This window comes from Rhagoletis pomonella, unplaced genomic scaffold (genome assembly GCF_013731165.1).
Source record: "Rhagoletis pomonella isolate Grant_MI unplaced genomic scaffold, Rhpom_1.0 Rhpom_scaffold_00002, whole genome shotgun sequence".
NCBI lineage: Eukaryota > Metazoa > Arthropoda > Insecta > Diptera > Tephritidae > Rhagoletis > Rhagoletis pomonella.
The window spans coordinates 17013550-17038211 of NW_023458556.1; the positions used below are offsets into that span (position 1 = coordinate 17013550).

Here is a 24662-nt window from a genome sequence, read left to right on the forward strand (position 1 = left end):
CACATACATCCATACATATATAGCTGCAAGCTTTGTCCCCGAGAAACTTTATAGCCCACGGCATTTCTTTGCTGCTTTTGAAATTAATCTTCCCAAAGACAAAGGTTCTATAAAAAACCCAAAAACTTTGTCAACCCCATCTGCAAACGAAAACGTGACAATACCCGGCCGTACATACGCGACATAATGCCAAAAGGCGAAGAACAAAGAAACGAATCATACGCCTAATTTAAATGTCATTAGAAAACAATTAAAACAAAGGTAGTAAAAAGACCAAAATAATAAAATACCAACTGACAGATTATTGTACTGAGAAGTACATATACATATGTGACAAAGGTCCAAAATTCAGTGCGTGGTAGAAGGAGGTATTGAGTGTGTTAAAATAAAAATGCCCCAAGAACAAAGACCGGAAACCGAGGCGCTGATGTGAAGAATAAATGTCAACAGCAGGAAGTCGCATTTTACGAAAATGTCGCCGAATCCAGATTTTCGCATACAAAGCATAGAGTAGAACAAATGTCAACGAAATGCCAAAAAATGACAGCATTAAAAATCGAGAACGAAAAAAGAGAAAGGGCGGGAGAGACTGCAAAGGCTACTACCAGTTGGATGGAGAGGCACGTGCTGAAAAGAGCTACAAACAGTTGATGTCTGTACTAGGGGGCGTCGTTGCCTACTGATGGGCTGATTGTGCCGCAGAAAGAGCTCAATTTGGTGGCAAGTGCATGGTAAAGAAGCTGGCAGATAAATTTGAAAGCCAAAGTTAAAATAATTAAGATTGTAATTAGTATGTCTAGGAGCTAATGCATTGGTGGCGGCGGCTGCCAAAATATCACGAATGCCTTCTACGCCAAAATGCAGGCATAATTTGTCGGAAAATATTTTAAATACACAAAACGTGCGCTATCGGCGCGTAACGATACCAGCCACTTGGTTGGTCACGTGCACCGCACCCCTCCCCACTCCCTCAATATATATATACGCACGAACACCCAGAGACTTTTCCCAAATGCAAACAAAAAATATGTATGTGATTTTGCGTAAAAGCATCTGCAGCATCACCTGGCCTTTCGCAGGCCGACGCAAATGGATGGCTGGTTGGTTGGTGCCTGTGAACAGCCGCACTTGCCAGCAATTGCACGCGCGACTTGGCGACTTGGCGGGGGAGTGAGCCATTTGTTGTTCTCTTCTTTTTTTGTACTGGTACTGCCGTTTTTGTTTGTTTTTGTTCTTTGCGACCGCAGCCGTGCTTCCTTAATCAGCTGCATGAATTGAAATCCGCTTTTGTAAGAGTCGTTGCCATTCTTTACGCTGCGCTCTTGGTTGTTGCTACGGTTGGCACATGAAATGCGATACTTTTCGCATTTTGAGTCTTTTATCCCCCCACTCCCTTTCGATTCGCGTTGTGAGTGCATCATTTTTCTTATCTGTTTTTTTATTTTTAGTTTTGCGCCTTGGAAATGTTCGTGCTTGGGTATAATTTGTTATATTTGCTCTCCCACACACGCACACACACACACACACCAACACGTTTTTACCTAACTATTTTACTTACCGGGGTTACTTAACTGCTTTTCTGCACTTTTATTTCCATTGTTTCATTGTTTATGATCATTTTTATAAAACAGATGGATTTCGTTTTGGCATTCTCATTACTATTTGCCCACTTTTCGTGCAGCACTTGTGGGCACTTTTTTTTTGCTTTTTTCGGGAATTATTCGTTCGTTATTCGAGTAATTTAATATTTTCTATTGTTGAAATGAGAAAAAAACTTAATATTATAAGTTGTAGGTATGTCTTGTTATTTAATTAAAATCTACTCCTCTCTCTAAATATCAAAATATAACTCCGCTTTTGTGATTGGAAAGAGAAAGTAGATTCGGTTTAGCTTGCCTTTCCCATGGTAAATATGTATGTACGTCTTGGCGCATCTCCAAGATTTCTTCTGAACAGTCCTAGTCTTGCGGCATGGTGCACACGGCCCAGTATTCTGTGAAGTCGAGACAAATCCTTCCTGTTTAGTTTGATGTGATATTCAGTGCGTTTTACGGAGTAGGTTGGCCACAGACTCCTGCAGACCCTACAGGATTGTACCCAAGTCTTTTCACCTGCTATTAGCCACCTCTTCCAGTGCTGAGAGATGCGACCCTTGATATAGATCAGAGGCACAAGTACCTCCTCTGCCTCGGAGACATTTAAAGCTGACCTGCTCCTGGCTAGCTCGTCGGCCATCTAATTGCCATGTATTCTGCTATGGCCCGGCACCCAAGTTAGTGCAAGAAACATGCCTATCAGCTGCGGCTTTAGCTTACTCTCTGCATTGTTTTACAGAGCCAAGTGCCTTGATCGCTGTCTGGTTATCGGAGGAAACATTAATGCTATTCCCTGCTATCTCCGTGACAAAAATTAGTTTGCACGCTTCTTTGCCAACAAAGACCTCCGCCTAACCAACATTCAGCCTCATTGCGAATGTCGTGTCGAGTGCAAGTCGTTATTCGAGAGTCGAGTCGTACCGAGATTTGCATGGCATTGCCTAATTTGTCGACCCGACTACTGTATTAAAACGGAAAAACTTGGTAGCACTGGACGACGATTTTCGTCGTCTATTTATTTCAGCACGACAGGAGGCAAGGCCAATGTCGACCAGCGGATCAATTTAATCTAATTTACGACCTATGCAATGAGGCTGATTAGCTGAATTCGGTAAACGAAGACACTTTTCTATTTGTATGTTAGTTGAAAAAAACTACGCCACAATCCATGTTTGAGCCAACCGAAGAAATAAGTAGATGCTTCAAAGTGTTCAGCAAAAGCAGTATCCTACCATGCCTTCCATCATCGAAAGAGTATTCTGGAGTTTTGCTTAAAGAGAAACGAAGGACTGTTCGTTCCAACGACAGTTTGGTCTATGTAACCGGAACGACCCAGAATAATATCTGGCCAAGGACAGTCACTCCAGCATCAATTGCCAAAAGCTCTGGGAAATTTGTATGCTTTACGACAACGACAACAACACGCACGCATATGATATGTTTTTATTTTATAACAAAACCACAAGGAGTGGTCAACGAATTGATGGACACAGATCGGAGTCTTTAGACTTCCGTGATCATCTCTTAGCTTAGAGGTTGGTCTTGTAAACGGACACAGTTCAATGGCGAGGAACCTAAAGCGACTTTTCCAGAAGTTGCAGGAACGACGCATCTAGTACTTTCTCTGCCACTTCCCTGGCTTGCCCTTAATACGCCCACGTAATCTGCAGCATCCTTTAAACGATTGCCTAGTGGACTAAGAAACGTTGAGTATCCACAGCCTTATCCGCTGTGTATGGGCGAATATTTGCGCCCCTTACATGGGAAAGTAGATGTGTTACACATCAGGTTACGCTGTTGATATCACAATGAACCTTCTGGCTGAACTTTGACTCTCTACATTCCCTCTACATTTGCAGTCAATTTGTAGCATGGGATTTCAAACTTTTTGATATCCTGTGCTCTTCACAATTGTATGTACTAGGTTGTAGTATATGAAACTCATTAATGCCTGACATCGTATCAAAAAAGTACTTTCAAAGAACAAGTTTTGAAACAAAGGACCAAATAGATTTCCATAAAAAGAAATAAGCTCAAAGGACAGCAGAAAAGACATGTCCTTTAAAATAAAGAACGGATGGTCACCATAAGTATACCGCACTTCTTACCTAACATTTCCTTGCAAGAGTAGGTACAGGGAACCATAGGCACGGTGACCATCCGTCCTTTATTTTGAAGGACAGTCCTTTATTTGTATTATATTATGGCAGAAAAGGATGGCGAAGTCATTGATAAGGATTTGGTTTGATTTTGCGGAATCGGTTGAAATCCGGTTACAGCACCATTCAAGTAGAAAATTTTAACAATTAAATAATACAACAAAAAGGTAGATATTTGATTTAAAACCCGATATGGGTTTACACTGAAATCATTTAAAGAAAATGTCCTTTATTTTACGCTCATTAATATGGTCACCGTAGCCATCGGCCTTTTTAACTCGGTGTACTGGCTAACCATACCCTTGACATTGATTAAAGCTTTTGGTTGTGAACATTAAAAAGTTTTCAATAATATATTTTATTAAATATTAAAATTGTATACATTGGTTATAACACTAAATACGTAATTAATAACAAATTTACTGAAATATAATTACAATAGATTGTTACTAAAATATAAATGAGTATGTAACTAGTATGTGAGTATGTATGTATGTAGATGTTTATAACACATAAAATATTATTGAAAGATTATTTTGCAGATGTTTACATTAAGCACTCAAATTCTTAATAGTTAAAAATTTTTCGCAGAAATTTTTAAAAAATCTCTACAGCGCTAACTTTTCATTTTTTGTTTATAAGTTAAAGAAATAGCACTTTTTTAAATTTCGTATACACAGTTACAAGCTTAATTGCTTTGTTAAGATAGTCTTATAGCCTAGCTAATAGTTGAAAAGGGAACAGTTTTTCAGAAATCCAAAAATGAATATATTCGTAAAACCAGGTGCCAGTAATAGTAAAACTACATTTTAGTTTATCTCTCTGACGTTAGGGCTTTGAAATTTTAAAGATATGATGAATTAAAAAAATAATTTAAAGAACTCAATGCAATGTCGAATAAGAATATGGGTATCATATAAAAAAGCAAATTTTGTTGAATTAAAAAAGTAAATTTTTTTTCCTGCATATGGACGAGTCCTTTTAAAAATTTATCTTTGAATATCTTTAAAAATTTCCAAAATATATTTTTGAAAAAAATTTATTTTAAGGACTAATATTCACTCAACCACATTCTCAAATTTCGCCATTCCAGCCTTATTAGCTTAAAAAAATGTCAAATTAATTAAAAGGGAATTTCCAATACCTATTCGTCCTTATGAGCCAAAAAGGCTAACATCTTTTTTAATTCTTCAAAATTTGCACGGTATTATCAGAGGAAATGAGTAACACTTTCATTGTAATATGATATATGTATATATTATATTATATACATGCCCATATTATGAGCACATGCATGCATGTACATTAGGGTGGTCCTTAAAAAATCAAAACTATTTTTTTCAGTCCCACCCCCTTAATCAGTATTACCACGTTGAAAGATATCACATATAAATTTTGGTCCCGTTTAGAGTCGGTCAAGGCGTGTCGCACAGGGGGCAAACTCAAATATTTTAATTAATTATTTCCATCTAATACCCAAAATCGATATTACTATAATCGAAGATATCACATATAAATTTTGGTCCCGATTGGAGTCTGCTATGGAGTCTCCATAGAGGAATTTGAACTTTGCCCGCTGCCGAAATTTATGTGTTTTATATCTTCGACTATAGCAGCATCGACGTTGGGGTTGAGGTTTAGAAAATCTGATGCAAGAATGTGTTTCATGCATTTAAGGACTACCCTAATGTATATACATATAAACATGCCTGTGCTTGCAGATGCATCTTATTTCACGAGGCACATAAACGAAGAAGGATAATCCCGTGAATGACTTTATCTATGGCAACACATCTATGCAGGTCCATATGCATGCAAGCTGACAACTATAAATAAATACAACTATTCGCATTCATATCAGGGTAAATCTACTTTTTTTTTTGCCGGCTGCTGTAGATTTACTGTCGGTAGGTCGGCTAAACTGCCACGCATACAATTCGAAAATGAAGTAGTTTTCTGTTGCAGATTTTATCTAATGCGATTTTTTAACACTTCAACACAGATGTGACATGCAGTTGCTTGCATTAATATGTACATGCATACATATGCACACACTACAGTTGCAGCAATAAATGTTTGTTCATAGGTATGTTTGTCAACAGCCACCGCTCCTTTGTAGCTTTCCTCGCTTGAACTACACTCACACAGCAGCCATTTGGTGCCGATACCTAGGTGCGTATCAATGCATTCCAATCGCAAAAGCATGCAAATTTCCATACATGCAAATGTTGAATGTATGCACATTAAGGTGCCTCACCAAATGAAGTCGCTTTTACCGGAATTATATTTTTTTTTATTTTAAGGCCTCCGCCAAAATATTGAACAAAAATATTAAGATTTTCGTGAGCTGGACCGATTTAAAAATACCTCCAAAAATTTCATTAATTTAACTCCTTTGACACAATTTTTAAAATTTTGTAAATTTTAAATTTAAACTCATCTGTAATCTGTGATTTTTTGGTTAAAAATATTTTTAAAACCAAATTTTATTTATAAAAAAAATCGATTTTTAGAAATGTTTTCAAATCGGTCCTGCTCATGTATGTAAATCTTAAATTTTTTTCGAAATATTTTGGCGAAAGTCTTAAAATATAACAAATTTTGGAGAACATTACGGTCTTTTTTTGTATGGAGAGTGGTGCACCCTAATATACACACATGCATACGCATGAAAGCGCGATCCATAAAAAACATTAGCGTTGAGCACCTCGACATACTCGTACTTCCAAATGCAAGCATTGTTAACCTTTTCCTTTTGCTACAATCGCTCACCATTTAATGCCTTTTTAATGCTAATGTGCTGCATTTGTTTTTCGTTTTGCATTTTTTGTTAAATTTTATTTTTTTTAATTCTTGTTAAATAAATACATGTATGCACTTTGTATACCTGTGTTGTTGCTTTTAGAGTTTTTCAAATGCATTTGCATTGGTTAACATTTCGCGCGTCAAACGCCAAACCTGCTTGGCCGCCTGCTCCAGCGAACTGGGCGATTTGCCTTTGAACATGTCTAGTGCCGGCAGAAAATAATGTGGACATCGTCGATATTGTAGACATGAGATCAACTGTAGGAAGATGCCGTTGATGCGATCAGCGATATACGCCTCGTCCCATTCAAAGTCACGCGGATGCTTTTCACATTCGTAGAGCAGCAGATTTTTTAGATGGTATGCGGTGATCGGATTGCCAGGCAGATCGAGGTGACGATCACGCAAGGTTTTGAGAATACTTAAGCAACGTCGACGGCAGCCACCTGGAAGGGGTATGATAAGAGGTGGAAGATATTAGTGTTTAGAGTGCAATAAATATACATACATATACGTATATTCATGTGTTTCATGATGGACATTTTCTAATTTTTCCCGAGGGACATTTTCCTAGTCTTATCCGACTACTGCCCAAAAATTAAGGGGATGGACATCTTAAGTCGCTTCAAGGGATACTAAAATAAATGGTTACTATAATTTTTGACTCCGAAATTAGCAGTTACTCGTCCTTTGCACACTCATTCACAAGTTTCTACGTGTTCATCGGGTTAATGGACACTTTGATGAGAGCTTAGTTATAAGCCCTCTCCGATCTTGCTGAAAAATGCTTATAAAGTCGTTTTGTTCGAGAACTTTGAACCGCACAAGCAGGTGTGCTTAGTACAACCAAGAATGCGGCAAACCACTGGAACTCTTTCATGATAAATACAACCATAGCAAGACGCCAGACATGGGCATCCTTCGATCGTACTAACTCTTAGGTCTCGCCGAAGCTACATCGGTTTCATTCAGTATAATGCCTCTATGAATTAGTGGCTTAGAGGCAGATCGATAGGTTCTATCATCAAAGCCGCCTTGATGCCTAAGGAGTTTAACAGAAAAATCTACTTGAATTACTTGGACCTATCGACCTCACTTACCAGATACTGCAGAGCCGAGTCCCTAGATGCTCTCATGATCTGCACAAGTTGATTTCAAAGGAATGGAAGAACTCAGTAAGAACCCAACTTTAAAAGATGTACAATTTCGCGAGTGTTGATACGAATATTATGAACGGAAATGGCCTTCTCATGGCAGACACACTCGAAGACATCAAATACAAGTTTAGTGTCGGCGGGTTCCTTTAACTCCGTGGCGTGTTGGAGCAATAAAGAAAATAATTGAGCCGAAATCGTTTCTGGATTATCGAAAAAACACACACATTAGCCCCTATACCACTAGGCAGGGGTTTCTCGGCATGGCTCTCTTGCTTAAGTGGTGATATGCATTATTGTTGGGCGGTTAAATAGCTCAGCCGTTCGCCTCTAAATACTGCACTGCCAAAAGCCTCATACCTAATCCTTGCAAAGGCAGAGCAGAAGCACAAACATGTGCTCCGCCATCTAATCACAGAGGTGTTTCTAAGACGAGCAGTGACCAGTCAGCAATCTCACATAAAGGGAAATATGGATTTTAAGAAAAATATTCACCCAGATTCATATGTTTGTGTAAATGGCTAAAGATGGCAATGCTTTAAGTGGCTGCGGACCAAGTTATTTCTGGTATGTGCAATCTCTGACCAAATAAGATATCTTCATTACCATTCTCTCCGGTCTAGACTTGCATTGACGCTTCAACTTCTTCTAAACTAGTTCGGAGTTTAGAAGAAGTTGAAGCGTTTCTCTATCGAACTTTTGCATGTTCATTTTGAAATATGTATGCTTGCATGACTGTAATTCGAAGAGCCATCTTACATATGAGGGGAGAAAACATTTTTTTGTGGAAGTGGTATCAATATTTTTCGATCGGAAAGCTCTGTTTCTCTTCTGGAGACCTCCAATAATAATACCCAATATGGTTAAATAAACTATAGGGTATCATTGGGAGCATCCTGAAGAGAAACAGAGTTTTCCGATGAAAAACTCTTGATTTTCAAGACTTATATACCATTTATACATTTTCCTTATAAAACAGATGGAAAGCATTCAAATCCTTACTTCACTTTATTGTTTTGGACCACCCTAATGTACATACGCACTTGCAATTGGAGAGATGATACCTACATACGAGCATCCTAATGCTTTTCCTGAATTTAATCGAATTTACTACGTTTACAACTGCAAGTCTAATACATAAAAGTAAATAAAGAACCACCTCGTCTAAAATTAGCACAACCAGAAAAGCGTTTACCTTGCAACAGTCGATTTTCCGCCTCGAAGAAGCTCAACACCCACGCATCGCCTTCCATGGCCGCATTATTGTTCTTATTCTGCATAACAATAGATTCTTTCGATAGCAAATCGAAACCTTCGGTTTTCACCTCAGCAACTATATTCGGATGTGGCCAGGGGATGTGTGGCAATGGCCAATGTGCCGCCGAACGTGGCCATATGCCCGAGCATTTGAATGCTGGTGTTATTTGTACCACAAAACGTTCACGCACGCGCAACTTCACCTCCGTTGTATCACCGATCATCTTAACCATGTCGCGATAAATACTCTTGTCACACGCTTGTGCCACCAATGTCTGAAAACGTGAGCGTATTTTGCGCGAAGATAGGTAACCCGATGCTGTAATGAACTCCACCCACAGCGACATGGAACGTTTGCGGCCATCGCTGAGCTTCAGCACAGCACAGCCGGGCATTGTACCGTCGTCGACGAAATTGAAAACGCCCATCTGATTAAGATATAAGACAATTTCGAATTCGTTGGGTGAAACCACTTGGACGCCTTCAAATCTGTAAATGCAGAGGGATACAAAATTTAACTCAGATATAAATTTTTATATGTTGTATACATCAACAATCTACTTGGCTAGAAGAGCGACATTTGTGGGTATATGTAAATATGTATATAGGTATACACGCACATCCAAATGTAGTTAAAGCCAAACATACATACTATGTATAGTACATTTTTGCATACAAAACTTCTTCATACATTAGGTACTTCTTTGTACTAAAGTCAACATATGAAGACAAACCACAGCAATTAGCACGTAACTCAAGTAGGCTCGTGTTAATGTCTCATTTGATGGACAAATTGCACAACCCATACTACTTTGACAAATCGAAGAAGTAGGAAGGAGCCATAAGTAGACAAGCAACCAGACCGACCGTCTGATAAGCGGGTACACCTCAAGAGCTGTCTGTAGGCGCTTAATGGCTTCTGTGTCTTCAATAATAAGTGACTATTTTCCGCCTGAATTGTCGATCAACCATGCCGTGCAAACGAGTACAAGTAAAAGCACTCAATACTATTCTTCTTTCATGTATTTACATAAGAAATATTGTGTATTTGTTTTTGTAAAATATTTATGCTCAATCCAAACCGCATTACTTTTCACACCCTTCATGGTTCTCGTAAACCTTCGCTTCGTTTTCTTAATATGAGTAATAAGAATGGCAATAGTTGTTCGTTTTAGTGGGCATAGATTGGTATCAAACTGATATCTCGTGGCGAATATTAAATTTTCGTATGATTATAACATAAATATTAAATATTTTTCACCGTTCACAGTAAAATAAAGTGTTTACCAGACGGGTAGGGCAAGGCCGGTGGCCACGGGAAGATAGAGGAGATGAGGATGAATGGAGCTCCGTCGATACGCTCCTGCATCTGTTGCAGCCAAGGTACATATACTTGTTCATTTTTTAATACATTTTTTTTTAGACATTTTTACGTTAATAACAAACGTCTCAGATTTCTTCTACCGGCAAGTTATGTTTCATACATAAATTCTATCAAAGATCCCTCTCCATGCACATCCCCCCAAGGCTCGGTCCAATTAACGTCTTCACGGACGAATCGAAGCTGGACGGTAGAGGTGGAGAAGGTGCCTACTGTCAGGAACTCTTAAGAGATCTTATGTTCAGACTGACGGATCTCTGCAGCGTCTTTTAGGCAGAAGTAGCCGCTGTAAAAGAGGCATCACTGAAAATTGTAGGGCTGATGAATTGGCTTTTGGGCTGACCGTCGGCTCATCGGGCGCTGAGCGAAAACCCCGATATGCAAAGTTGTGCGGTCCTTCTAGCCGGTTGTTGACCGCAGACGGTCAAAGGGAGCTTATGCAACTGGATAAGCGCCAGCTCTCAATTCTTACAGGTATACTGACCGGAGATTGTCCTTTAGCGACCCAGGCGGTGCGACTTAATATCGTGGTGTAATCATCTCAGCACTTCTTTCCTAGCTGTTCTCTAGTTTAGGGGTTCACAACTTTTAAGTGGGAGTCCACGAAAATTTATCTGGTTTCGATAGTAAAGAAAAAAACATGTTGGCTTGGCTTTATTTACCAATGTAGGCAGATAATACGCTACCCCAAAAAATAAAGGGAGCAGAAGAAAATCCAAAGCTTGCGGTGATTTTTGACCGGCTGTACTTGTACTTGTACCGGCTTGAGACTTAAAAAAATCATTTTGAAGCGTTAATTTTCAGACTTTTCATGTAATCCTGACAGATAGCGCGAAAAAATAATTTTGCTAATTTTTTGATTTTTTTTGGTCCACGGGCTTGAAATTTTTTTCAGTTAGGCCGGCATATGGGTCTTCTTAATTTAGCTTTTCGATAGCATACAAATTTTGAAAATGGTTCACGAGGAAGAAAGTTTAGGAACCTCTGATTGAATTCAATGGTTATAAAATTTAAATAATTTCATTTTGAATAAAAAATAATAACAACGAAACCTGTGAAAACTAAAGATACATAGTGCGTATCAAGACTATACGACACCCACGCATTGACAAGTTTTGAGTATAATTTTTTGTTTTATTTAAATTTTAGTTACTTTTAATAAAAATATATGTAGTTCATTCTACTTATGACAAAACCATACAATTCAAAGTTTAAAACTTTGTGCAAATATTCAACAAAGTTCCATTAATATTTCACACTTTTTAATCAGAATTTTCATAAAATGTTTGGGTACGCAGTTTTATAGCCCATTCAATTCTAGCATGTATAAAAAAAGTAGAAGTTTTAAGAGGCTAAAAAATAGCGTGAATTTTGGACAAATTTTTAATTGTATGTATGTTCGAAATTTTTTTATGTTTTGGAAAATAAAATTCACAACACCGTCAACAATAAAAATTACTAGAAATCAACGGCATTTGTAGTTACTTTATACTTGCACTTAATTATAATAGAGTTAAGTGTACTGTAAAGTTGCAAACCCTGAAATTTTCTACAAAATTCTGAATAAAAGGTGTGAACTTTTAATGAAACTTTGTTAATTTTTTTATTTTTTGTAAAAAGTTTGAAACTTGGATTTATATGGTTTTTGTTATAGAATGAACCATGTTTATGGTAAAAAATTATTAAAATTTAATAATAGCAAAATAAATCCTCAAAACTTGTCAATATGTGGTTGCCGTATGTTTATCTATATTTCTAGCCATTCTAAGAAAATAGCTGTGGACTACATACTTACATTATAAAATCAAGAATGTACAGTTAAATAAAATGTTTTTGAGTAAATTTCTCTTTCACAAACGTGCCGTATAAAAAATTTAAAAATTTAATACGAATATTCACCTGCCATTACACTCCACCAGACTGGAGATGAAGCGCGGCTCCTGCAATTCCACCTCTTTCAAAATGTCTTGAACGATTTTGCATATTTCCCGTATGGCCGTGGCAGTTTTGAACATACGCGCCTGAACACGCTCCGCGCAATAGCGATTCATCTGATAAATCATGCGCGTCTGCGCAGCCAGCATATCCGGCGGTACCAACATGGTTGCTATGGCGACGGCGGCGGCAACGGATGATGAAGTATGCTACTTTATGTAGGGCCGACCAGCAACAATGGCGACTAATGGCGAGCGGTTGGTTAACAGTCAGCGATGAAAGCAACAAATTTTCAATGGCGACTCAATGTCTGCGGCGACAGCGACGTATGGCAGAGCACAACAGACAACAATGCGACGGCGTGTAACAAGAAAAAGGCAGAAGAAAAAAAAATCACAATTGAAAAGACCGAAGGAATATTTCAGGAGGCGATTTTCAGTTAATTAGAGGTGGTGACGCACTAAGCAGCAGGAAGGGGGTTACGTACGATATATGCGATGGTGGCTGTGGCCGTAGCTATGCCGGCGATTGCTTTTGTGCCAAACCCAACGTAGCTCGCTAGTAGCGCGTTGTCAATAACAATGGTCGACGGCGGCGGCGGCGGCGGCGGCGGATGTGATGTGGCAATACAATAATTCTTCAGCTACTGTTTCAATGTAAGCGCAGCGCTATAGGCTTTTTAGTATATCTACTTGTTGTTTGTTGGCGGCAGCCTTTGTTGTGCCGCGTCACTGCGTTTGTTCCGATGGCTTGTTTTCGTTATTTTTTTTTTTAAGAATTTTTTTCTTTTCTTTCTCAACGCTGTTTGACACAATGAACCGAAAACAATTGGGCGGTAGGTAGCACTCTTCTCAAACGAAACAAAACAAAAATACGGGAAAAAAAGTTAAGTGTCCTACACAAAGCGTTATCTGCGCCGCGTTCAAATATCGCACGTTTTTAGATACTTTTCTGTGCACTTTGCGCGCGCGTCCAACACAACGGCATTTGTAGCGTTGACAATGCAACGGAATGTGCAACAAACAAAGCGTGCCGCGATTTCACGCTAATGTACGCCAACGAAATACTGCCGCCATGCTAAAAGCTAGGCTAGTCAATATTTTGTGAGCGTATTGTAAATCTCACGAATATTTACTGACTCGCCAGATAAAACTGAATGGCCTCGGAAGGCATGCGGACGCGTATACATGCTTTTGTTTGTAGATATGTATGTATGTATGTAAATATGCATGCAAGTTTAAGTTTGCCCATGTATAAGCTCCCTACTACAACAATATGTATCTACATATCGGTGTGGTAGTAAATCAGTGTTTGCCGCACATCAATACAAATTCAGCAGAGACCTATGCACGTACGTGGCTTGCATTCGTTGCGTGTGTGTGGCGGCTGCAGCAGCTGCATTTGGCGGAAACACAAAAACAATGAGAAAAAAACAAAAATGGAGAACTCTCAAATGATTGTTCGTGCGGCTGTTGCAGGAAAGGGGGGAAACGCCAATGCCGAAACAACACTCAAGCTGTAATTCAATATGCGTATGTATGTATGTTTGCTTGCTTTCACGCCAATACCCCGCCACCACATATACACACACACACACTCAAACACATACTTTTATATGCTTTTTTTTGTTATTGTTGCATTTTTTGTCGCGTGCTGTCTTGCATCACACCGACGACCGATGCCACCTTGATTCCGAAAATACATACATACATATACAAGCACTTAAACATGCAATAATCGTATCTGAAATCTTTCCGAACGCAACCAACTAACACAGCAGAAAACAGAAATAAATCGCGATTCGATAATCCATCGATCTGTGTTAAAATCTCTTTATACTCTGTATGTATGTAAATACGTAGTAGCTGTGTTTTGTAAGTAAGTACATATGTATGCATCTTCGTATCGATTTGCGCGCAAAGATGAAAAAGTGCCGCCGCCTAGTACTTAAAATACGCTTCCGCATAAACTAAAGCGCTGGCAAAGCTCAGAAGATGTCCCATCGGCCAAGCGCATGCGAGCTCCTTTGTTGCAACACCGCCGAGCCCTTTGCAGAATCATTTTTTTTTTTTCCCACGCATGCAATATACACATATACCCCTCTTTATATTTGTAGCGTTTTATCTACTTGTCGTTGTATGCGTTTAGATACTTTTTGCCAACACAAGCGCAAGCTAGTTTTCTCACTCGCTCTTTCGACAGCTGCGTTAGCAGCTCATACTTATTGGCTTTGAACGCGCTTGCAGCTAAATGCATTTGCGTGCGTGTGCACGCGCTTTTGTTTGTTTGTCGCTGTTCGCTCGCATGTGTTTATGCTCCGCCTTAATCGCCTCAGCTGCCACAAGCGGCCATCGCTTTTGCGAGTTTTTGCCGTTGTTTCATGGATTTTGTTGTTGCTTATTTGTTGCTGTTTATTGTGGAAGTAGGTACATATATGTATGTACATACGTACTAACATATATTATTTTGTGGCATTGTTTGATTCTCTGGGGAATTGGGATGGAGTCTGTTCGGAGCTTGGAAGTGCAAATTCAATTTGGTTGTATAAATTTCAGTTAATTTAGTTCATACATTTATTTGGGGGTTAGTAAATGAATGGCCTCAGGATGTAATAATTTATTTGTTAAAGTACGCAAACAAACAAGCAAACATATAAAGGGGCTTAGCGATATGCCTGCTCGAGCAAAAGGAATGGAGTTCGCAGACGATATCGCTGTAGTAATAGTAGCGAAGCATATACATACATACTAGGGTTGTTAATTTTTTCGCTTTTTACGATCCCGGGATTTTCGGGATGTATGTATCGCGATCCCGGTATCCCGGGATTAGTCCCGGGATTTAGATATTCATTACTTTTCAACAATTTAAATAGAAAAAATTGCTTCTATCTCTCCTACCATAAAATAAATAATAAATAAATGGGTTTGAAACCTGCTTTTTTTATTTAAAGCCAGTATTTATTTTAAAGGGCGTTGTAATTTCAAATTCCTTTAATTTCAAAAAATTATTCAAAAAATTGATTGCAATGTAGATAAAAAATATGGGTACCGAATGAAATGAGGATATTTTCTAGAATAAAAAAAATTAAACTTTTTGGATTCACAAGGACAAGGTAACTTTTTTAGCTGATAAGGTTAGAAGGACGTAATTCGAGAATGCTATGGAGTTTATATAAGTCCTTAACATATAATTTTTTCAAAAACCAATATTGCTAAATTTCAAGGATACAATTTTAAAAGACATTTTCAATACTTCCCAGTCCTTATGCACCAAAAAATTGATTAAATTCTACAGAATTTTCTCTTTAATTTGAAACCAATACTTCTTCTCTAAGTACATTTTACTGAATTTTTTAAATCAGTTTTGAATTACTGACGTCAGAGTGAAAAATTAAAAACGCAATTTTACTATACCTATTTGGCTTATGGTTTCGCTATTATAATGATTTTTGTGTGTAAAATTTACTATCGCACGGTGTTATATGTATGTATAATGAGCTAGACATTTGTAAAAAAATATTAATTAAAAAAAAAAGAAATACATATTGCCAATACTGGTCAAGAAAAGGAGTTTCTATTATTGCCATCAGTGCAAATTACAAATCCCGCAAATCCCTGCACAAATAGTGATGACACAAGGAACAAAACTACTTATCGATAACTACAATTAGTGCTGCCACATGCTATAATTTCGTTACGACAATTATGTATTAGCAGAAATGATAAACTCTCAACAAGTGTTTACACTGCAATTTTTAGTTGTCTGTGTAACTATCTTCAAAGTTGGGAACCAGCCAAATTTGCACAAAAAGAAAAATCGACACTGGAGCACAAAATCGTCAAATCTTCATGGCAGTAAAAAATCTTCAAAATGTCAACCAAATCTGCAACCTGGCAACACTGCCTCTGACCTACGTGCCTGCATTGACGCCTACTTTCTCGGACCATTTGTGAATATCGGGGAGTGCCTGGTTCAACAGCGAGCTCATCGTATTAAACAAGTTTTGGCTGTTCATAAAAATTAAGAATTTATGCAGAGATAAATTAAAAAAAAAAACGATTAATATGGGGTATAATTAGAATGAAAGAGCAAGTCAATATAATTCATAATGAATGAGTACGCCAAAAGCGCAAGCACTTTATGGAATTCACAAAAACATACAATATATTTTCGAAATAGCGCAATTAACGAACAGATCTAAAGAAAGCGGAGACATTTAGAAAGATATTATGGACATTATAGAACAAATAAATAGATATATGTACTACGAGAAATAAAATAAAATAAAATGTGAGTGAGTTTATAAATTTCAGTCGAGAATATAAAATTCAAACACGAAAATTCCAATCGACAGAGGTTCGAGCCAGGAATGCTGATGACTGAGTGTTGCCAGAAAGAGTTTCTTCACATTTCTATAATTATATATCTAGAAATTAACAGAAGAGAGCTAGAGCGTAAGTAAACAAGAAAGCAACTACTTGTAATCCCAAATTCTGCATACGAGTTAACACTTGCCTCTAATCAAATGCAGTACTTGCTCAGCTGGCAGGCCGTCAGCTGCAGCAGCTTTGCTGTTTTTCAGTAACTATTCGCACTTGGATATAGTAGGGGGACCCACCCCTCATGCCCTCCACTGAGCGTTGGCTTTCATATTCTCTCTTTCGCACTCACGTATTTCAGGTTTTCTCTTTTTATTCCGGAAAATACGTCTCGCTTCACTCTTGAGCTCACTATGTAGATTGCTCGATTTATATCCGATCGCATCGTAGCCCTGCGGCATCTTTTTCTCTGCAGCGGCATGTTTCCACTGCCCGCATTTAGCGGTCTGTAGGCAAGCGCTCTCAGAGAGCTGGTTTGAGAGCTGAATGGCGGAGAAATAATCAAATTTTTGTTTAGGGTACAGAGTTGAGTGGATATTTTGGCTGCAACGAGATAGTGGTCCATAACAACATGATCTATTTGGTTCCCAGGTTTACGATCTGCGGACCGCCATGTAGCCTGATGGAGCTTTAATGCTGAAGACCGGGTGAAGTCGATCAGCCTCATTCCGTTAGCGGCCGTTTCGCTGTTGTTACTGTAACAGCATGCAAATTTTCCAAAGAGTTTTTGGGGAGTGATGGTGGAGTGACAGTCCTTTGCCAGATATAAATCTGCCGTGGGAACGCGGATGCTGTTTGCTTCGATGATGGGACCAAAGTTTTCTTCTTTTCGCTTTGGTGTGTGGGTTGTAGCGATAGAACCGTTTACTGGGATGAAATAAATTATTTATTTTTGAACGAAATCTCTCTTCCACCGAATTTGTGCTCTTTTATCAGTCGGCTATAGTAGACGCCCCAAGGTCCCTTGCCCCGTCCATCTTGGATAGCAGTGACATCCACCAGCCGGGCAGGGCATCTTACCCATAAAGATATATTCATTCGTCATCACAGCCATTCTGAGTTTTGCCATTTGAAGGGGTGTTTGCGTTGCAGGTCCAAAACCCAACTCAAATTTAGAAATGGAGGAAGTACACAATAACATAGCGAGCTACCTGCTCCAAGGCAGACACCTGATTGCAGCCGAATTTACTGGTCCTAGCCTCATGCTTGCGTGGACTGTGCACTCGCACAGAAAGTGCTCGACTGATTCATCTGATCGCAGGTCCTCGCAGCTGAGACAGAATCTATTGAAGGTCCAGTCCTTGTTTTATATGGGTCACAGGACAGCCAGAACTGTCGGGTTATCCTATACGATCTTGTGCGGTTCCACCTCTGTCTGGCCTTCGTATGATAAAGTTAGACAATACTGGGTTTGATCGCGCTGAACAAGCCACCTACATATGTCAACTAGCGCAAATCCGCAACTGGCGAAGCTTTTTGGTCTCGGCCCAAACCGACAAACACTGAATTTCATTTTTGATTCGCCCGTTAAGACAGTTAAGGCCCCAAAGAAATAAACCCTTGTCCTTGCGTCCAGTCTCTGCAGGTTGGGAATTTCGTGCGGGGTTTTTCGTGAACCCAGGTCTTCGATAGAATATATGCAGTCAGTTTGCAGCGATTTAATTTCAGGCGGTAATGCATTTAGGATGAACCTACGCCCGAACGGTCTTTGATGCCAGAGTCGCTAGCCATGCAGACTGATGGCGCTGTTAGCAGCTGAGTTTTCGATAAAAATATCTTTCGGTAATAACTCAAGCCCAACTTTCTAAACATATATCGCCGTTAGAGATGAGCCAAGACTAATTGATTTCCAATTTTATCCGTATGAGATTAGTTGCGACTAATAAGTGTTCAACTAAATATGCACTAGTCCCAAGGAACTAGTCGCACAATCTTTTGCAGGGTATACTACATAAATATATATATGTGTCTCATTTGCATGTGAATAAAAATGTGTGTGTGTATAGCCGTATGTAAAAGTATTGTGCTCTGCAAAAACTCCATTTGCCAGAAATTCGAATGGCTTAAAAATTAATTTGCAAATAGCATTATGTTGACATTTTGGCATGTTTATGTCCATGTCGGCCGTCCATAATGGCGAATATCTGCCATTAGAAGACTGCCAAAAAAAATGCAAACACACCCTTGAGAATAGTCGAAAATTTGCATGCATCTACCTGCTAGAATTTTTATATATTTGTCCATACAATAACAATAAAAGTATACTAGCACGGCTTATTTGCAAATACTTTGTGCAATATTCAAACATATACCCATGAATACATACTATAAAGGCATATGTTTGTATGTATTTTTCCGACTTTGTAAAGAGTCGTCTTTTATAAATTGTTAAAATTTTCAGGCTTCAACGCATTCATTACTCAATGTCAGTTGGCTTTTGAGAGATAGTGTTTGTTGTCAGCTGTTCCTATCCTAGTTGCCTAAGCCATTAGACGCTAATATGAACATACATATGTACATATGTATACACTTACTTATGAATGCACATATGTACAATAAATATGTAGTTATGTTTTTAAAAGTTTTAGCGTGCGCTGTCTTCAATTATACTTACACTGATAAAATTTATCGATTCTACGAGTAGTTTTTGTTATTGGTGGCCTAATATCCATTCATATCGAGCTCTAGCAAAGTTGTTTAGAAGTTTCTAGAAAGTACGAATATCTCAATTTCATAAGGCTGCAATATAAGTCTATAAGGCTATGTAGTAAGTCTGCATTGCACTCACACACAATGCAAAGGCCCTTACTGAATTCCGAAGGTCTCATACGGGCGGAAAGGCAAATGGACATTGAGGGTAATTACAAAGCGGACGAATTGTCTAATAAAGGCAAGATCTCTCACATCCATGTGAGAAAGGATAGGGTATAGGTAAATCCAATGTTTTTTTTTTTTTTGAAGAGCACACCCAAGATGCTGGAACAACATTTTGTCTTGTGAAAAACAACAGGAGTTTCATTTATTTTGGAACGATTTTCCGTCATCCCTTGTCAGTTTGGCCCATTCTCACCTTGTCGAAGCATTACAGTCATTGCTAAATGTATTCACCCAGTAATGACTGTGGAATGGGTTCAATATAATTTCCAACATAATTTAGTCTACTACTTCGAAAGAAGTTAAAGGTCTGGCCAGTGTATAGAATACAGGTATGCAACGTAAGCCCCTGCACCTATTCTCCACCGCTTAGTCAATGCATTTGAAGATCGCAAATATCGCGGTTTAGTATAACGTGGCATATTTCCCTAAAGTGAAGTGAAAATTGTCCCCATTGCCTTAGATACAGACTCCACATATTAACGCTGTGTCAGTTTTGGACCCGTCAGCAAAGATTGTGCACCGCGTTAGCCCCAGTCTCAGGGGTTAAGCTAGCGCTTAGCAACAGGGGTGTTAATATTGAGCTGCATAAGCGTCTCCTTGCTTTGCAATACATCTTGGAGGAGCCATGCCGTTATGTGAGGGTATAATCCTAGGGCTTGGCGAGTGATGTTTATACCGAAGGCCGACAAAAGCTTTCAAATCACTCCAAGAATTTCAGATCAATCCTTCTTACCTTCCTTTCGGCTTGATGTGCATATTAGAAACAGCATTCCTAGCAATTTCCTTCTCGATTCATACATATGTACATAAAGGATAGATCAGACGATACCGCCCTAAAAACAATCGTGAAGTCGATCGAGGAGACCTTCATAAAGACTTTACTCTGGGTACCATTATCGACATCGAGGGGTTTTAATAATGCCTTTCCGAGCGCCACTGCCAGATCTCGTGTTAAGCTTGGAATCAAATCCGACCTATTTAGGCTTTTATACCGAATACTCTGCGACTATCGCCACTTCGTCAAAACATCGTATTATTCCGATGTATAAACAGCAAACATCGATATTGTTTTTAATATCCCTAAGGTGGAGCCATTTCAATACTATCTTCAGCTGTCAAACCAACCTCTCATTTCGCCACAAAAGTACTGTCGATAATTTTGATATCATTTACTAGAACTTTTTTTATTTTTTGGCAGGTAGCGAAGATTTTAACACACATACATCCATATGTATACGCCTAGTTGTTTTTCGGTTGGCTGTACTTATTGCATATATCACCTCCATCGCCCTTCATTTGGCTATAGCACACCGCCAACATATAGCAGAGAAAAGACAAATGGACGAAAAAATTTTATGTAAGTAATTTTTTATAACTTTTATTTTTGAGAATTAAAATTTATGCGTATTTAGTTTTGAAGACAGCTCAAAGGCGGTCGCAGGCAGGTACGCTCATACATACGTATGTACATATTTCTCGATTTCGCTTTTGCTGCTGCTGCTTAAATGTCCGCTCAAGTTTCGAAGCCGCTTATCAGTTTGCCTTAATCGCTGATATTTATTTTAAAGTATTTGACATTTAAACAAGAGAGAGAAATTTAATAGTGTCCGAGATAAATGAAAATTTAAATATGGACACAAGCACCCACAAAAGGAAAAAAAAACGCGCAACACAAGCGCGTAAGATTATAAATTGATAGTGTATACACTAGGGTGGTCCAGAAAAAAGAAGTAAATTCGGAATTTAAATGCTCTCATCCCTAGGACGGTTCTGTTCTTTCATTTTGAAATCAAAAAATATTTAGAGGTCGCTCGAAAGCCCTCAAAATTTTCCAAGTATTTTATATGGAAAAAAACCTATTTTAGTAGAAATGGTAAAGAATGTGGAGAATGATCTCCTGAAGAAAAACAAACTCTTCCGATCGAAAAATATTGATTTTCAAGTATTCTATACCATTTCCACAAAAACTTTTTCCCCCATATGAAATACATGGAAAACATTGAGTGACCTTTAAATATTTTTTTGATTAAAAAAAAAAACAGAGGTACAATTTGTTCGGCATAGAACAACCCTAGGGGGTGAGAGCAAATAAAATTCCTACCTTACTGCTTCCCCATGCATTTTTGGGCCACCCTTATATACACACACATGTGTATGGGCATATGTATGTTAGCACGCACACATTTCAGGCCACGTTTATAAATGTCCTCGACGAAGATACATCAATTTGTGGACAACACAGCTCGGCATCGGCATTTGCACGCGCCTTCAATAGCTTTGAGAGGAATTTTAAATAAGTTGTCAACATGCCATTACCACAATTCATCGTTAAATGGCCTAAAGCACTGTGCCAATAACATCAATGCCCGCCCAACTACATAAGTATGTACAGATGTGTGCAATTATCGATGACTGATTTCATAAAACAACAACAAATAAAAACTTATAAATTCGCCTTCTGCTTTTATGTTCATTTGTATGACAAGCAGGAGCAATGGCAAAATGCGAACGCCCTCGGTGGATCTACAATGCCACCAAAACACCGGCAACACCTGTCACCTTCATCACTTTGCTACAGCTCAACTGTCACTTGCAACTAATAGGATTATTATTAAAAATATTAAATTGCCTGGCAAAATGCGAAAGCAACTCACAACCAGCTCGCAAAAAGGCAGTAGTGCGACGAGAATGACACCCAAAAAAAAAGAAAAGATGATCACAAATTTGCACGCCCTCCTCGCCAGGCAAGCCTCAAACAGCTTACGCAGTAAAAAACCACACGCATGCGCAGCGCACCAAAGAATGCGCGCTGTGCATCCGGATGCACAATTGGAGGCGCAAGTTGATGGGGCTGTGGAAGTATACATAGATATACATACGTATGTGGTTTATGCCTGCAAGGCAGCCGCATTAAAATAATAACTTGATGAATGTGTGCAGAATGTGAAACATTTGGTGCTTATTTTCTAAACATTTTTTCTACTTAGTTTTTGATATCTGTATAGACATATTTAATTTTTTGCTAAGTGAATTGAAAACGCACATGAATTGACTCATAATGACATAGGCGTGTACACAAAGCGAAATTATGAGAGACCTGGAGGGTTTTAGCTTAGATTGTATATACCATTTTGCTATAATAAGGACACTGTAACGCTGCAACCCAGCAAGATCTATTCTGCTTACCATTATGGAGTGACACAAACCTTAGGCTATTTTAAAACAAGCAAGTTTGAAATTTGGATTTATATGGTTTTTGTTATACATATAACGAACCTTATTTTTATAAAAAAATAATAAACTTTAAACCAACAAAAGAAAAATAGTCAAATATCGCATCCCTATTATTTTGACCGCAGGTATACTTGTACATACATATAAGGTTAAGGCCTAGTGTAAGCTCCAACCTACCGAAAATAAGGGTTTCAACATTAAGCCAAGATTTGAAGTGTCAATTCAAAATTTTGAGCGTGTTGTTTTTGTCTACTCGACTAGACTCACGACTTGTGCGAATCTTAGAAAAATTTATTAAAATTTTTCTACTTTCTCCTTGATCGCGTTGATTTTAAATATGTATCTGTTGTTATTGTTGTACATATATGAAATAAAATCAGTAAAAAAATTGCAAAAAAAAAAATTAATAAAAAAAATTGCCAAAATTGTTAAAATGTCGGGCCCCTATTTATACATAAAAAAACTGCAATCATAAATAAGCTTGGCATAGATACTTTGGAGGCAATTTTACTTACAAAACAAATATAATAGTAAAAGTTATTTTGGGGAATACCATTGAAAATAGGGGAACTTTGCTATCTGGTCGATTGCTGACTGTAAGCTCTACAGCTGTACATTGCTGGATAACGCGAGTCTTTGTCTACTGAAAGCTGGACACACGCAAATTATATCCTCCATATTTCCCTCATGATAGTTACATTTCTTTTTTTTAAGGAATTTGTACAACCGTCTCTAGTGAGGTGTTTAAGAGAACACCCTCCTTGTTTAGGTCGTCAGCTCTTGCATTGCTTTTTACGCCCTTGTGTTCAGTATATCCAGCAGCTCCTACATCTTTGTCCATTATAAAACCGTCTGTGTAGTTAGATTTCCCTTCTCAGCTCCATGCCCGCACGCCAACAGAGACTTTTCCAAACCTGGCGTGAGTTCGTGTAGTCTATTCGCCCCTTTAAGGATGACGCTATAGCACTATGACCGTACGTTCTGAATCCAAGTTTTAAACTTTATGTTCTTGGCTATAAAGTGCGCCAGTAGCATGTGTAAAATTGCGTCCAGAGCTGATGTCGGTTTTGTCTTCAAGGCACCCGTTATATTAGCTTTTTGTGGAGTTCTACTCTACTCTACTACTCTACTACTCTCTAGAGTTCTACTTCTACTAGAAAAAATGCTCTTCTAACAAAAACCTACTATTATCCGGAGTGTGATTATATGTTCTGTCTGATTTCTTGTATAGAGGCCTTCTGGAGGTGTTATGCAACAGGTAGAGAATAGATTCTCACACAGTTTACTCGCAAAGTAGTAGTAGTAGGCAACTACATCGCTGGTGGGCAGTCCAAACTACTGTAGTAATTTTTAAGTTAGCACCTAGTCCATGTGGCCCTTTGTCCAGTTGTTTAGTCTCGGAAATAAGAATAAAAGCTTTGTAAGTTTTTATTGTAATAGCCGCTCTGGGTCTGTTGTGCGTTTTGACAGAGATCAACTGGTATTGCGTGGACTTTAGTATTAAGTAGAGTTATTCGGGGATCATCTCAGAATGAAACAAACTACAAGTGAAAACAAAGAGGAATACATGCCGCTTCCAATCTTCCCTTCGATCTTGAAACCGTTTATATATGTCGTTATATCATTTCATTTCCATTTATATAATTACTATACATATATGTAATGAAGGATGTTATACGCATTCCCAGAACATTCCCATTGTAATTTTTCTTTTCACGATTTTCTAGGGATTTTCGCGTGATCGTTCAGGACTTTTTTGGGAATCTTCTCAAGATATTTTTGGAAATTTCCGTGTATTTTTTTCGAGATCTCTAGGATTTTTTTGGACTACTCAGGATTTTCTTTAAAGATTTTTTTCAGTTTTTTTAAAGCTGTTTTATTTTTCG

General features: G+C 38.4%; 1 protein-coding gene across 2 annotated transcripts; it reads right to left on the reverse strand.

Moving 5' to 3' along the window:
- Positions 1-6381: 6381 nt before the first annotated feature.
- LOC118733170 (protein mab-21-like) lies at positions 6382-13436 on the reverse strand. Of its 2 annotated transcripts, XM_036462445.1 has the most exons (4): positions 12774-13436; positions 12251-12596; positions 8909-9459; positions 6382-7005 (listed from the first exon to the last, which is right to left on the reverse strand). In XM_036462445.1, exons 2-4 carry the CDS (start codon positions 12451-12453, stop codon positions 6656-6658), a joined length of 1104 nt encoding a protein of 367 aa, XP_036318338.1. In that variant the 5' UTR covers positions 12454-12596; positions 12774-13436; the 3' UTR covers positions 6382-6655. The 2 variants fall into 2 exon arrangements, with proteins under 2 accessions (XP_036318338.1, XP_036318339.1); XM_036462446.1 differs by lacking the exon at positions 12774-13436 and having other exon boundaries at positions 12251-12637.
- Positions 13437-24662: the final 11226 nt, after the last annotated feature.

What these genes read in the sequence shown, in the direction of transcription:
- LOC118733170 (XM_036462445.1), bottom strand. Translation starts at nt 12,453, where the DNA reads ATGTTGGTACCGCCGGATATGCTGGCTGCGCAGACGCGCATGATTTAT. An exon ending in CTGGTGGAGTGTAATGGCAG is followed by an intron (nt 9,460 to 12,250) that starts GTGAATATTCGT and finishes CTGCATTTACAG; the next exon opens with ATTTGAAGGCGTCCAAGTGG. An exon ending in GGAAAATCGACTGTTGCAAG is followed by an intron (nt 7,006 to 8,908) that starts GTAAACGCTTTT and finishes TACCCCTTCCAG; the next exon opens with GTGGCTGCCGTCGACGTTGC.